General features: G+C 25.9%; 4 protein-coding genes across 4 annotated transcripts; 2 read left to right on the top strand and 2 right to left on the bottom strand.

Annotated features, from left to right (window-relative positions):
* Positions 1-470: 470 nt before the first annotated feature.
* Phum_PHUM137340 (uncharacterized protein) lies at positions 471-2,265 on the top strand (the record flags this gene model as incomplete). The annotated part of the gene is made up of 6 exons (XM_002424547.1): positions 471-510; positions 688-771; positions 861-1,048; positions 1,133-1,321; positions 1,487-1,898; positions 2,231-2,265. 6 exons carry the CDS (start codon positions 471-473, stop codon positions 2,263-2,265), a joined length of 948 nt encoding a protein of 315 aa, XP_002424592.1.
* A 513-nt stretch (positions 2,266-2,778) lies between these two features.
* Phum_PHUM137330 (mitochondrial chaperone BCS1, putative) lies at positions 2,779-5,105 on the bottom strand (the record flags this gene model as incomplete). Its single annotated transcript, XM_002424546.1, has 7 exons — positions 2,779-2,895; positions 2,984-3,122; positions 3,279-3,396; positions 3,772-4,005; positions 4,295-4,489; positions 4,554-4,693; positions 4,780-5,105. 7 exons carry the CDS (start codon positions 5,103-5,105, stop codon positions 2,779-2,781), a joined length of 1,269 nt encoding a protein of 422 aa, XP_002424591.1.
* A 1,713-nt stretch (positions 5,106-6,818) lies between these two features.
* Phum_PHUM137320 (adenosylhomocysteinase, putative) lies at positions 6,819-8,557 on the top strand (the record flags this gene model as incomplete). The annotated part of the gene is made up of 4 exons (XM_002424545.1): positions 6,819-6,971; positions 7,217-7,774; positions 7,959-8,351; positions 8,426-8,557. The coding sequence occupies 4 exons, from the start codon at positions 6,819-6,821 to the stop codon at positions 8,555-8,557; spliced, it is 1,236 nt and encodes a 411-aa protein (XP_002424590.1).
* A 1,047-nt stretch (positions 8,558-9,604) lies between these two features.
* On the bottom strand, positions 9,605-15,012 carry Phum_PHUM137310 (uncharacterized protein; the record flags this gene model as incomplete). The annotated part of the gene is made up of 17 exons (XM_002424544.1): positions 9,605-9,637; positions 9,691-9,773; positions 9,852-10,106; positions 10,315-10,513; positions 10,592-10,749; positions 10,820-11,146; positions 11,221-11,417; positions 11,632-11,822; positions 11,905-12,078; positions 12,164-12,565; positions 12,736-12,897; positions 12,987-13,086; positions 13,204-13,308; positions 13,533-13,671; positions 14,320-14,632; positions 14,761-14,842; positions 14,921-15,012. The coding sequence occupies 17 exons, from the start codon at positions 15,010-15,012 to the stop codon at positions 9,605-9,607; spliced, it is 3,012 nt and encodes a 1,003-aa protein (XP_002424589.1).
* Positions 15,013-15,274: the final 262 nt, after the last annotated feature.

Here is a 15,274-nt window from a genome sequence, read left to right as displayed (position 1 = left end):
TTTATTATAAGAAATACTGTATTTATATAATGTAGTGAAAATTTCCATGGATAAATTACGGGTACTAGGTACTCATGTTTTTTAACGTCTTATTCTCGGTTTGTTTTCCTTTTTTTTTTTTCTTATGTATTGAAAATTACGATTGTGTTTAATAAATAAGACTATGTTACTGAACTGAGGCAATCAATGAAAATATGAAATATAATCATAAATTTTATATATATATTATATATAATTTTTCCCGCAATAACAATATTTCAAAATGTAATGTAAAAATATTTGGCCAAAGATAGACAATATTTATTTTCTTTAAAATTAAAAAAAATAGTAATAATAATATTTAACATTATAGTGTTAATTACAGTTACGTTTTATTAGTCGTGGTTTTAGTAAATCTATTTGTACGTCATTTACAAAATTTGTATTTATTTTTGAATATTTTTGTGGTATCACATTTTTTTTCGTAAAAAATGGAGAATATAAGGGGCCGAGGAAGAGGCCGTAGACCGGGTGCAAGAACTCGGGGGCGGCCAAAAAAAAATGTGAAATATTTTTATTATTGAGATTTTTACTTTTTTTTTTTTTTTAAATAAATTTTTTCTACTTCACATAAAGTAAGAAAATATATAAAGTGACATCAGTTTTGATTTTATATTTTTTAAATTTTTTTGTAGATTGAATTAAAAGATGAAAATGTGCCTGTTCAAAACAATAAAGATGAAGAAGAAAGTATTGCTGAAATACATTCTGAAAGTCAAAGCATTTCTAAAAGTATATATCTTGTAAAGTAATTTGAATTGTTCAATATGTATTTATATTTTATAAAATATTTCAATTAGCCTTTTTTAAATAAATTACAGTTGACATGGAAGCTGATATCTCTCAATTAGAAGCTCCAACATTTACTACCATTAACAGAGGACCTCCTGAAGCTATGCTAAGATTACAATGGGGTCACCCCGTTAATCTTTTGGGTGAAAAAGTTCTTAATCCAATGATACATTGTTGTGACCAATGCCTTCATCCAGTTTTGATTTATGGAAGAATGGTGAGATGAAATGTGCATACACACTTTTATTTGTACAAAAAAAATTTGTGATATAATGCTTATTATTTAATAAATTTTTTTTAGATTCCATGTAAACATGTTTTTTGCCTCAGTTGTGCCAAATCGCAAACCTCAGAATGTCCTCGTTGTAAAGAAACTTTAATTAGAGTAGAAGAAACTAGTTTGGGATCTCTATTTATGTGCACACATGGAGGAAGCAGGTATGGAAATAATGGATGTGGAAGAACTTATTTATCAGAAAGGGATTTACAAGTGAGTTTAATAATTAATTTTTTTTTATATTCAAATAAATTTCTTATGAGATTTATAGATTGATAATATTTCAATTTAATTTTTCAAAGTCAAAACAAATACCTTAATTTATTTTCTGTTTTCAATTTTAATTATATTATATTTTAATTTTTTAATAAATTTTAGGCACATATTAATCATCGGCACGTAGCTATTTCAGGAGAAGATCATTTAAATCAACAATTTCCAGTTCATGATCCTCAGAAAGTTGCAGAAGTTCGAAATAAATCAGAAATTCGGCCACCAACAGTAGCAAATGCATCTTTTTATGATAATGAAAAGCCTAAAATATTTGAAGAAACAGAATGTTTGGGCTATGCTTCTACCAGGACTAGGGAAACAAATAATTCTATAAATAGAAGTAGCAATCTTATAACAGTTCCATTGCAAGGTCAACAACCACAAGATCCTTACTACCTCAATTATAATTCTGTATCTGGGTATTATCCTCCTTCTTATCAAGAATATGCACAACCTCCTCCCCCACAAACGGATCTGTCGATACCTCAACAATGGCCGAATAATCAACAATTTTACGGTTAAAAATAAATTACGTCTTGTATAATAGTTTTAATTTTGTTTTTTTTTTTTTTTTGACAATGATAGAAACAAAACAAAAGGTGCTAAGTTTGTGTCTTGATTCAAATAGTTATATATTATTCTTTTTTTCCTCTTTAAAAATATTCAGAAACAATGTTTATATTTTAAACCGGGATTATTATTTTATAGAATTCTTAATGTATGTTTCCTATGTATTTAATTCATTTTTTACTCAGCCTTCATGTTTGAAATTATTTCATGCTTCATTTACAATGAAATCGATTTTTAAAAAAAAATTGCATTTGAATTTTTTAAAAAATTATTTCGAAGAGATATGGAGTCATTACAGTGAATTAATGTGTTAAATGTAGTAGAATATTTATTAAATAAATAAGAAATGAAATTTTGAAGATGTGTAATCATATTTTCCATCAGGGGATAAAGTACACTTGAAGAACCATGATAGGTTTTTTTTTTTTTTTTTACAAACATTTATATAACAATATAAACCAATGACATATTTCAATCTTTTAAAAATAATATTGAACAGGTTATTAAATATACATTTATTTTATTATATTTTTTCCTTATTTAAAACTAAAACAAAATCTAAACTTTTAAAAAACCTTTTTAGGAAAAAAATTTACTTGATTGCCAATGTAAGTATTTTTGTACTGAAGTTTTTTTTTCCAAACAAAAAAAAAGATCTACTAGTTTTTAAATTAAAAAATTAAATCAACACCTTTATATATCCATATGTATTTTTTTGTATATAATTTATATATATTTATAAAAAGTGATTTTACATCATCCTATGATATTGAGAACAGGATAAATAATTTTAAAAAATTGCCTTAAAAGCAAATTTAGCACTTTTGTTAGTTAAGGTGCCAAATATTATCAACTTCATTAAGAACTTTATCACCGGATGATTTGTAAAACATGAAATATCCTTGCAATTGAGCAGCACTTAATTTTTTATTGTGACTCATAACCTGAATATCAAAAATTTATAAATATTACCCTTTTTTTATTATTCACAAACATATATATATTTTTTTCATTAAAACTTATAAAACTTACTTTTTTTGTAAATTCTTTTGAATCGTCAGCAAATTGAGGATAAAATCTTAAAAACATTTGTTCTACTTGATAAGGTGAACAATATCCTACAAATTCTTTAACATCTACTCTTCCAGGTCTGATTAACGCTGGATCCAGCCTAAAATAAATAAAACATTTTTATTACTTGTTAATTATTTTGATTATAATATCAACCTTGAGAGTAGTTAGTAACAATTGTACATGAATGATAATAATAATTAATTTTGAAATGAAATAAAAGAATCATGCAATGATGATGATATAAAAATTTTACCTTTCTATGTAATTTGTAGTCATAAAAAGTACTCTGGCCTCAGCTGAAGCAACGCCGTCTAAACAATTTAATAATCCACTAAAAGTTACTCGACTAAGACCTTCATAAGGATTTTTACCTGCAAAAAAAAAAAAAAATTGCAAACTATTACTTTAAAAAATAATTAAGAAAATTGTTAAAACATAAATATTAATTTAATTATTAAAATGATGATGTTATGTAATTCATATGAAAAAGTTAGAAAATCTTTTTATCTTAAAATTAATTAATCCATATTGGAAATTAAAAATTTATTAAATTTCATTACTTATTTTGTTTCATTTGATTTAAAACTTTGAATAAATTTTCATTTAAAAAAAATTTTTTTTTTTTATGGAGCTTTACAGAAAGAAATAATTGTCAAACTCATGTGCGAGCAAATTAAAAAGAGTGCTGTAGTAAAATTGTAAAGTGCCAACAGTCTTATTTTAAATTTATTTTTAAAATTATTTACCTTCCACAAAATTTTCCCTTGAAAGAAAAGCTGAATCAATATCTTCTAAAAGTAAAATAGTGTTTTGAGGAGCAACAGCCAATAAATGATTTAATCTATCATCAGATAAACCACGTTCCGATAAATTTAAAACACATATCCCAAATTGTAATTCTCCAGCAAGGGCTGATATAAATGAGCTTTTACCACATCCGGGAGGACCATAAAGTAGATAGCCACGTCTGTATGGTATTCCTAAAATGTTGATGTCATCATATATTTAAAAACTTTTATGAATGGCATCTTGTCATATTAATTTATTGGCTCTTTGTTAGAAATTCATGCAAGTTATCTCATGTCATTATTATTTTAAAAAACTTTAATAAATGCCTATTACTATTAACAATTGTTATTTAATATTTTAAATAAATAATTACTTATTTACTTATATATTTTTTTAAATATGTTCTTTCAATAATAAAACATTTTAAATCATAAAATTTACATCAGAAAAACTTACTGAACTTTCATTTGGCAGCCATACCTCGGTCAGTATACCACAAAGGGTTATTAATAAATTCTAAACAATCTTGAAGTATTCTTTCTTTGACACCTACATCCAACACTACAGAATTCAAAGGCCTTTTTTTTCTCGGATGTCCAAATGGTCTCCATTCAGAACCCATTGCAGTATACATTACAGTTCTATTTTCTTGCTTTCTTAAAGCCATTTGCCTGGCTAAAAATATTTATTATAAAATAATTTTTTAAGCAAAATTTTTTCTACACAATGCAGACAATACCTTCCTCTAATATATTATAATATAAAGCTTTATTTCTTCCAAGGGTAGTCAATGTAACTGTTTCCCATGGAATCCCCATATGTAAATCAAGGGTTTGTTGCTCTCGAGTTCTATCAACCTTTATCCAATTGCCATTGTATCTGATTAATTAAAGAAAATTGTAAAACCAAGGCAATGAAAACAAAGTTTAAAATCAAGAGATGAAATAAATTTAATGTGTATTTACCTAAAAAAATGAGTGCCTATTGAAGGAATAAAGTCATATTTAGTTTTTACAGAACCAGTATGCTTTTGCTCAAAAGTAGTTTCAACACTCAAATGTTGGGTCTGTCTCGCTGCCTTTTCTGTTATCCACTGAAGAAGCCATTGGTAGCTTTTATCTCTGCAAGGCACTTCTAAGGTCATCATCCAACGTCTTCTTAACATGATAGTAAGTCCTAATAACATTTTTCGAGCTACAGCTGCTGTAACTCCAACTCCAAAAAGGCCGAACCCAGCTCCAAAATATGGGTTGCCAGATAAGTTTTGAATTAAATCAGGAATAAAAGTCATTGTAAAACCGCTCATACCAGTTAATTCATAAAAGTAAAATTCATAATATTATGAAGTTCTAAGTTCATAATATTTATATTCATTTATATTCTTAAACTCATAATAATATTATTTAGTTCTAAGAAGCATCATTTTCATTTGAAAAAGTTTACGGTTAAAAGTGCCGCAAACCATTATTCGAACTTTATAAAATTTAAAAAAAAAATACTTATCACATTAAGGCAATTAATATAGATGGAGTACGTTTAAGAACGCATGCGCGCTTGACTCAAAAGCGGTCTCGTGCATAGTTTGCGAATAAAATTATTTTAAATTTTTAATAAAAACAATTTTTTAAAATGTCACTTAAACAAGATTTTAAAGTTGGTAAGATAAAACTATTTTATTAATTTTTATATGAAATTCTTATGCAGCTTTTTTTTTTGTATATCTAAAAAAATTTTTGATTTACATTCAATAAATCTAAAGTTATATATATATATATATATATATATATATATATATATATATATATGATTGCACGTGTTTTTGCATCAATTTTTTTTTATTAAATATTTTTTTTTATTATTATTTTTCACTATCTTTTAAAAAATGACTCAATTTTAATTATGGATAATGAACAGTATATGAAAATTTATCTAAATAAAATTGAATCAGATTATTATTTTTTTTTTTTTTAAAGTCTTACATTATGAAATAAAAAAAAGTACAGCAGTTTATTTAGTTTCAAACAAGAGTAAATACTAATTACAGTTTTGCAAAGGAAATTGTAATCATAAAAATCATGCTACTTTTCATTTTGGTTTTTATACCGAAGTAAGAAATTATTTCTTCCCAAACTTGGTGGATTTACAGAGATCAATTTAATATGATTTACCAAAAGATAAAGGTTCATGGAATTTTATTATACATACAGTTATTTTACACTTAATTTGCATATACCAAATATCCACTAAATAAATAACTAAATTATAAATTTAAATTATTTTTTTAGATTTAAAAAATTCTAATAACATTATCGTTTATGATAATGAAATTTATAAATTGAATCTGGTGAATGTATGAATTATTGTTACATTAACTGTAAATGACCAAGATTTGAATATTGCTCACTCATAATTGTATAAAACACTGAATTAGTAAACAGCTGACTGACTGAATAACCAAGATATTATATTTCAATACTTAGACAAAATATATATTTCCATTTTTTAGCCTACCTGACAAGATTCCTGGGTTGAATTATACAATTATTAGGTACAGTTTAAATTTTTTGACCATATTATTTATCCTGAAAAAATTTTATTGTTTAGTTTGTTTTCAATTTTTAATTTATCAACTGCAAAATTCTAATAAGATGACCATAATTACAATAAACTGTTGTATGAAATTAAATTTAACATTGTTAATATTGAAGAATCGATTAGGGTTTAGGGGTTGCCTTTTAATTAAAATCAAAAAAAAAATTTACTCTTATTTTGAATTTGTACTGAAAATTTTTATTCAAAAAAAAAATATATATGTATATTTATTATTTTTTTGTTCAAATGATTTATTTTCACTTTTATTATTGGTGAACCCTCAAAAAATTTTTATTCTATATATTTAGTAATTCAATTTATTATTAATTATTATGAATGATTATGAACTTAATTAATTTTTTTCTGTGCTTTAGCCGATTTAAAATTGGCTGAATTTGGAAGGAAAGAAATCATGCTTGCAGAAAATGAAATGCCTGGATTGATGGCTCTTAGGGCAAAATATGGGCATATGAAACCTTTGAAAGGTGCTCAAATAGCAGGTTGTTTACATATGACCATTCAAACAGCTGTACTTATTGAAACTTTGGTAGAACTTGGTGCTCAGGTAAATAATAAATTTTCTTAGTAGAAAAAATTAAAATTTTAATTATTAAATTTAAAATTATTATCAATCATAGTAGTTAAATATTACTTGAAAGTAATTTCAATTTATACATTTCATGTTGGTTTTTACATTTATTATTTGCCTAATAAGGAAAATGTATGAATAGAACTGTGTTAATTTATTAGGTTTTTTTTTTTTTTTTTTTATAATTTAAAAGAAAATAATTGTGCATGTTTAAATTTTAGGTACGTTGGGCTAGTTGTAATATTTTTAGTACCCAGGATCATGCTGCTGCTGCTATAGCTCAAAAAGGTATTCCAGTGTTTGCTTGGAAAGGAGAAACAGATGAAGAGTATTTATGGTGCATAGAACAAACTCTTATTTTTTCCGATGGGTCTCCTTTAAACATGATTTTAGACGATGGAGGAGATTTAACTAATTTAGTTCATTCAAAATATTCTCACTTACTGTCCGGAATCAAAGGAATATCAGAGCAAACAACCACAGGAGTTCATAATTTGTATAAAATGTTTAAAAAAAATATTTTAAAAGTACCTGCCATTAATGTCAATGATTCAGTTACCAAGAGCAAATTTGATAATCTATATGGATGTAGAGAATCATTAATTGACGGCATTAAAAGAGCCACAGATGTAATGTTAGCAGGGAAAGTATGTGTTGTTGCAGGTTTTGGAGATGTGGGCAAAGGATGTGCTGCATCACTTAGAGCTTTTGGTGGACGTGTTTTAATTACAGAAATAGATCCCATCAATGCTCTGCAAGCAGCTATGGAAGGATATGAGGTATTGTACTTAATTAATCACCAAAACGCTTTAAAATATATTTTTAAAGTTCTAGCAAAAGTTTTATTATTAACTGGATATCAATTTGTTGCTCTAATATAAGCATTGAGTTGAAATTTTATGGATTTTATTTTTTTTATTCATATGAAAAACATTATTATAGAAAATAATAATTTATTTGTAGGTAACAACAATGGAAGAAGCAGCTAAAGAAGGGCAAGTTTTTGTTACAACTACCGGTTGTAAAGATGTAATAGTCGGTAGACATTTTTTAGAAATGAAAAACGATTCTATACTGTGTAACATTGGACATTTCGACTGTGAAATTGATGTGAATTGGTTGGAAAAAAATTCAGTTGAAAAAATGAACATAAAACCTTTAGTAGATCGTTATAAACTTTCTTCTGGACGCAACGTTATTCTTTTATGTGAAGGAAGATTGGTCAATCTCGGATGCGCAATGGGTCATTCTTCTTTTGTTTTAAGTAATTCATTTTCTAATCAGGTCTTGGCTCAAATGGCTCTTTGGACGCAACCACAAAATTATCCAATCGGCGTTCATATATTACCAAAAAAAGTAAATAATAAATACGAATTTTTTTTTTTTTTTTTTTTTGAAAAAAAATTTCTGAATGTGATGATATTTTTTAGTTGGATGAAGAAGTTGCAGCATTACATCTGGATCATCTGAGTGTTAAATTAACAAAACTTACGCCAGAACAAGCAGAATATCTTGGATTGGATGTTGATGGTCCTTTCAAACCTGCTCATTATCGCTATTAAGATAGATAAGAGAAACTCATTTGACATATTAAATAAAATGGATAATAATTGATTTTTTAAATGTTTTAAAAATGACAAGGTTGAAGTTTAAAGCCGATTATTAAAAGAAAAATTCAATTTTGTATACAGTATGAAATACCAAATTAAAAAATCTTTAAGATTTTAAAACGCTTTATTTATTTATGTACTTTAAATGGATTATCATTTACATATTATATTCACATTTATATGAATAAAACTTAATTTTCAGCTAAAATTTTTTTTATTTTTATTTTTACCGTTTCTTATCTGTTAATAACACGTATTTTCAATTCAGGAAGTTGTTCGACCCAAAATGGGATGGGAATCGTTCGTCTCTTGAAGTGAAATTAATCAAGCAGCTGAATGTGCGGTTATAAGACATGATATAAAGAAATTTAAATATTGAACCAAGAATCGAATCTTAAAATCCACCGAGTTCGATATTATACATTTCCGTTTGTATTTTTTATAATTCGTCTGGAAACGTCATATAACGATTTGTTTGGAGTGGATAATTGAAAAATTATGACCCATATGGCTTTTCAGTAAAAGGAAAAAAATGGGTATGTCGCAAAGGTAACTTGAATCAAAGTGTTTTTTCTTGTAAATAATAATAATTCATGCAGTGTTAAAATTGAAAATATTGAACATAATTCCTTTTGATAACTCCCTTAGAAAATTTTAAATTGTGGTGAAAAGGTAGAATTATTAAAATCCAAGTGTTAGTTAATTTAAAATAATTTAACCACAACAAATACTTATATATTATTGTTACAAACAAAAGAATAATTTAAAAAAAATTATTTTACAAGCGTGATATATAAAATATATAAATATAAGGGCATTTGTGGTAGAAAAAACAGATGAAGAAGATGTTATTCCGCAGTCCAAATCGATTTTCTGAAATTTTAATTAATGAAACTCTTCAAATTTTATTTTTTAAAATGAATAATAATAAATAATAAAATTATTAACAATTTCACGAAAGTTTTATTTTTCTAATAAACTGTATTAGGAAGATATTTTTTATCTTTCCTCAAAAGGATTTTGTATTCGGATCTTTAACTTGTGAAAAATTTACAATTGAAAAAAAAAGAAAAAACGGTTTTTACCTTTGGTATGTTTATGTAACATTTTTCCGGTCTATGCCTGTAATGTTGTTGATTTTTGCAAAATGTGGCGTCCTCATCGGTACCTGAAAAATTTACAGAAAAACCATTAGGCTTGTTTCCTTTTTGTAATTTTTAATTTCATTTTATTAAGATTAAATTACCTTTTTCAAAATGTAAAAAATCTTGGGATGAATAAGTTAAAAAATCATCATCGCACGGAGGTTGAATAATCAAAAAGAAAAGTCCGACATTTTTTAAAAATTCAATTTGAAAATTTCTTTTGTTTTCTCCACATTTTTGAGACCCCCAAAGAGGATATTTTATTTCTTCATTGTGATAATACCAAATTGATTGTGAGACACAAGCGTGATTTTCATATTCCGATATATTTTCCCCATATTCGTTTATAGATTTCCCTGTTGTTAAACTATCATAAAAAAAAAAAAAACAAAACACTGTAAATCATTTTCGAGCCTCGGATGGAAAACATTTAAAAATAAAAGAAAAAAAAAAAGTTTTCAGAGTGTACATTTAGGTACAATTAGTGGAGTGTAAAATTAGGGATTAAAAAAAAAAAAGAAATTTACCATGAAAATAAATGAAGAAAAATTGAATAAAAAAAACTCCAATGAAAAGCTTTTATTACGTCATAAATAAATTTAATAAATGGAAATTTATTAAATTTAGCAGCTTTGGCAGTTGATTGTATTGAATTTTTCGAACACCAAGATTGATAATTATGACGATATTCTCGTAAAAATACTTTTTTTAACAGTAAAAATTCCAGTAATTGTGGATCGTGAACTCCTATAAAATTTCCAGGCTTAAATATAAATAAAAAAAATTAAATTCAATTAAACGTGAATCAATTCTTTTTTTTTTTTTTAAATTGAAAACTTACCAGAGAACGTTTATTATTTGAGGCGACAATTAATCCTCCATCATTTAATAAATAACAATGTAAAAGCTCCGAAGAAGCACAACTATCATTTGTTTCAGAATTTATGGTTTCATCAAAAACATTTTGGATTATTTTTTGATGAATGTCGATTCCAGCCACTTTTTAAAAAAAATTATTTTTTTTTACGAAAAAGAAAAAAGGAAATATATATTACAAGAAAAAATTTACCAGCTGTCACAAAAGATTCATTAATAATTATTTTTCTAGCTATTGTGAGCCTGTTTCTTTTTTTTCTGGTCAATGAAAAGACAAAACCGGATGCGGAAGAAGCTCTTTTATAAACGCTACTCTTTGATGGATCTCTTTGTCCCAAATAATCTTCTTCTTCTTCATTATTATTATTATCATTTAATTCTCTATATAACGTCAAACCTGTGTTTGTAATTAAAAATCTTGATTTAACTTCTTGTGCACGAATGTTTTCGTCCCAATTTTTGCTAATCTCAATTAAATTTTTCGCATCCCATTCTAAATTTCTGATCATGTTTTCGTTACCTCGAAAAAAAAAAATTTTTTTCTCACAATTATTATTATTTTTTTTTTCAAATTGAACATATTTGTCAACTTACAATATGAAATATTATTATCTGATATTAATTGTATAAGTTTTAAAAGAGTCAAATCTTCTTCGGGTTTTTCCCTTGGGCAATAATTCCAGGGCGCAATTGAAATTCCTTCAACATCTTTTAAAATTCGTAGCCATTTTATATCTTCGTTTAAATTTGTTTTAAGTATGAAATGATTAGATGGCAAAGCTAATCCGAACCTGGAAAACCCGACGAAAGGAATTAAATTCCTCGATAATAATTATTTAATTGTTTGTTTACAAGTATACCTGATACCACGTCGATTAATTTCAGTGGTACCGAATACCTATTTTCATAATTTTAAAATTTACTTTTAATTCGTTTGTTTTTTCCCGTACAATAACAATTAAACAATAATAATAATAATTCATGAAAAAAAAGGCGTTCGTCTACCTGAAAGTCGTAGATTTAATTTTTTCATAAAAAAATGTCATATTCATCAAAACGGCGTGATTTAAACCCGTGGGAATAATGGATTTAAAATTTTTCAACGATCCATTTTTCCCATCAATCATTGATTTTTCCATTTCTTCTATGTCTTTAGAACGTCCTTCCAAATCGGTGAGATAAATACTCGGAGGATCCTGCAACGCTTTCAATTAATAACCCGGTATCTCTTCGAAACGATATAGATAGATCATCAGAGACAAAATTAAAATTTAAAACCTCTAAGTATACAATGTGATCCTTGAGTCTTGGATGATATATCACGAATCCGTTGGTGTTAATGGCAAATGGATAACCGAAAGGTCCGAGTAAATATTTAGGATACAAATTGAATATTTCTTCAACGGGTATATCGATACCCATAACTCCTAACAATTGACTTATTTTATGTTCCTGACAAAAAAAAAAAAAAAAATCACGCAAGTGTTGATGAATTTATAAAATAAATTTAAAAAATTTGAAAATGTTGAGTACTCACATCGTTTGGACTTTTATTAAAAACCGGAAGTGCAAGAGTTGTGACAAGACCAAGTCCTCCGACATCGCGATAAAAATTATTCCAATAAAATAAATTTTCATGTTTTGAATAAGCTAAAGGCCTGCTTAAAACGTTCACATAATCTCGAACTTTTATGCGAACGGATCCCAAAGCAGTTATCGGACTGAAATAACCCCCCGTAGAACAGGCCATTTCTTTCAAAATAACCGTTGGAATCGGGTGGGGACCGCAAGCAAAAGTGAAAATTTTTATGTTTTCATTATTTGAATTGTTACAATGTCTGTTGATGACATCAGTCGGCCATTCGGTACCCCCATCGCTGAGAAACATGACAATTTTATGACAATTTGAACCGATCCACGGTTTTTTTATTTCCTCGAACTAAAAAAAAATAAAATAAAATTTATTTTAAATGTATTTTGGGAGAAAAAAGGAGAGGGTAAGAAAGGATTTTTTCGTGGGAAATTGTATCATAATTTCATTTAAATACCGTAGGATACAAAAAAGAAAAAAGAAAATTGAATGATCCCGGAAAATTCCTTCCATTTTACCTTTCTAAATTCTTCATAAGCAAAATCTAAAGCTGTTACATAACTTGTAAGGTTGCTTTCAGTCAATCTTTCAATTGCATCAGCTAATAAATTTTTTATTTGAGTTGTAGCTTGAACTAAAGTTTTTAAACAAGGTACCACCCATTTAACGTCGTTATTAAACTGAAAATTTTTTTTTTTTTGTTTAAATTAAAATTTATATAATTAATAGAATTTAAAAAAAATAATAATAATAATTTTTTTCAACTTACCCAAGCAACGTTAACAAAATCATTTTCTCCTAAAGAATTAAGCAAAGCTCTTGCTGTGATTTTCATTATATCAAGTGTAGGACCATGAACGCTTCCACTTCTGTTTTATTATTATTATTATAATTTAATTAATTTTTTGTTTTTTGGAAAAAAGGTAATAAAATCGATTAGTTTTAGTTTTAAACTTTTTTTAAAAAAAAAAAAAAATTACAATTACCTATCAAATAAAATGATAACATCTTTTGGAGATGTGGAACTTTGTATGTACCAGGATCTTCTTCGAACATCAAAAAAATCAGGATATCTCGAATGATCGGGCCATCTACATCAAAAAAAAAATTTTTTTTTTAAATTTTCTTATATAAATAATAAAAAAACTCATTAAATTTGTTTTCATATATTTCCGCGTATTTACAAAATAATTTTCGTTTGTAAAATATTAACAAATAAAATGTCTGCCATCTCATAATAAATTCTTATTTGAGAAAGTTTTTTAAACATTCATTAGGAAATAAAAAAAAAAAAAACTTTTTTTATAAATCTAACCTAAAAGCAGGATAAACTCTTAAAAAACCATGAAAGCTACCAAAAAATTGCCATCCAATATTAGGATCCATTCTATGATTTTCTTTAAAAACCTCATCCAAGCTCGAAGTCCAATTTACTCCATTTAATATATTTGAGTCTGACAACAAAAAAAAAAAGAAAATTTTTTTATTTTTGGGAAAATTATTTTTAACTCGATTAAACAAATTTTATTTCATTATAGTCATAAATTATAATAAAAAAAGCGGAAAATTGAAAATATTTATGGAAACATACCGTGCCACCAGCCATCTTTGTATCGGGGTCCCATCCCTACAACATAATAAACAAATTAAAATTTTTTTTTTTTTAAATAACTTTTGAAAACTAAATGATTTGATATTGCGATTGAAGAATTTAATATTCCGACAAAATTATTGATAATAATAATAATAAAAGGAAGAAAAAAAAAGAAATACACGTGGACGTTAATACTTGGATGGACGTTAATTTTTTTTTTTTTCTCTCTCCCTCAATAAAATAAAAAAAAATTATTATCATTTTTGAAATTAAGAAAGGAAATAAATTGTAATTATAAAATTTTAATTTTTAATTCTAATATCAAAGACAAAAAAAAAAAAAAAAAAAAAAAAAAACTTGAAAAAAAATAATTTACGTTTAAAATATATCGATCATTTATTAGGTTTGACCCAGTTAAATTACGTCATTACATCGGGGGAGAGGGGGAGAAAGGTAAAATTTTTTTTTTCATTTAATTAAAAAAAAAATATTTTATTTAAATACTTACAACCGTCAAAAATTTCAAGAGGTATGTGAACCCCGGATTCTTTATATGAAACTTTTTGACGAAAATTATGGCTGAACGTCATGTTGGCTGAATTATTTGGATCTTTCATGTTAAAAAAATTAACTCCAGCATTTTGTAATGGCTTATTTATTTTTTCATATTTCGAATATGTTTCTTCTGCTTTATTAACAAGTTTTATCAATGCTGTTTTTTTATTTAATAGTAGATGATTTAATTTATTAATTACCGATTTTAATATTTCCTCACCGTCAATGGGTTCGATTGAATAACCAACAACGTTTTTTGAATAAACCTTTCAAGAATTATAAAAACATTTTACTTTAAATAAAATTTTAACACTAATGAAGGAAAGGTCTCCTCACGAGTGATAATTCTTTTTTATTTATTTAATTATAAATAAATAATATATAATTTACTTACATTTTGAATGAATTCGTATTGAGTCAAGTTGTTTATGAGACGATATAATTTTGATTCTAGTATTAAATTCCATTTGGAAAATCTATTTAATAAAATATTATTTTTCTCTCATGGGAAATAATTTTGAATAAATTTAAATAATTAAATAAAAAAAACTTACTTATCGTTATCGGGTAATTCAAAATTATCGTGTTGACACAAAGAAGGTGCGAAAAAAATAAATAAAATTATGTTTATAGAATAAAATTCCATTACGAGATTTAATTCGCCATCTTACATAAGAAAAACGTTGGTATACGCGATCGAATACTAGTAACACGCATGCCCTTTTTTTTCGGAAAAACGATAAATTTCCATTTGACTGGAAAATTATGGAAAAAAAAAATTTATATTTTTTTTGGCGCCAAATATAAATATAATAACGGAATCCAGTAAATCGCGAGCTCAATTTAAATAATAAATTATATTAATCCCAATTAAACATGATAATCGTAAATATATATAATTTTATAAA

Source organism: Pediculus humanus, genomic scaffold (genome assembly GCF_000006295.1).
Source record: "Pediculus humanus corporis 1103172107481 genomic scaffold, whole genome shotgun sequence".
Taxonomy (NCBI): Eukaryota; Metazoa; Arthropoda; class Insecta; order Psocodea; family Pediculidae; genus Pediculus; species Pediculus humanus.
The sequence above is the reverse complement of the archived record's forward strand: the minus strand, read 5'-3'. Positions and strand labels throughout refer to the sequence as shown.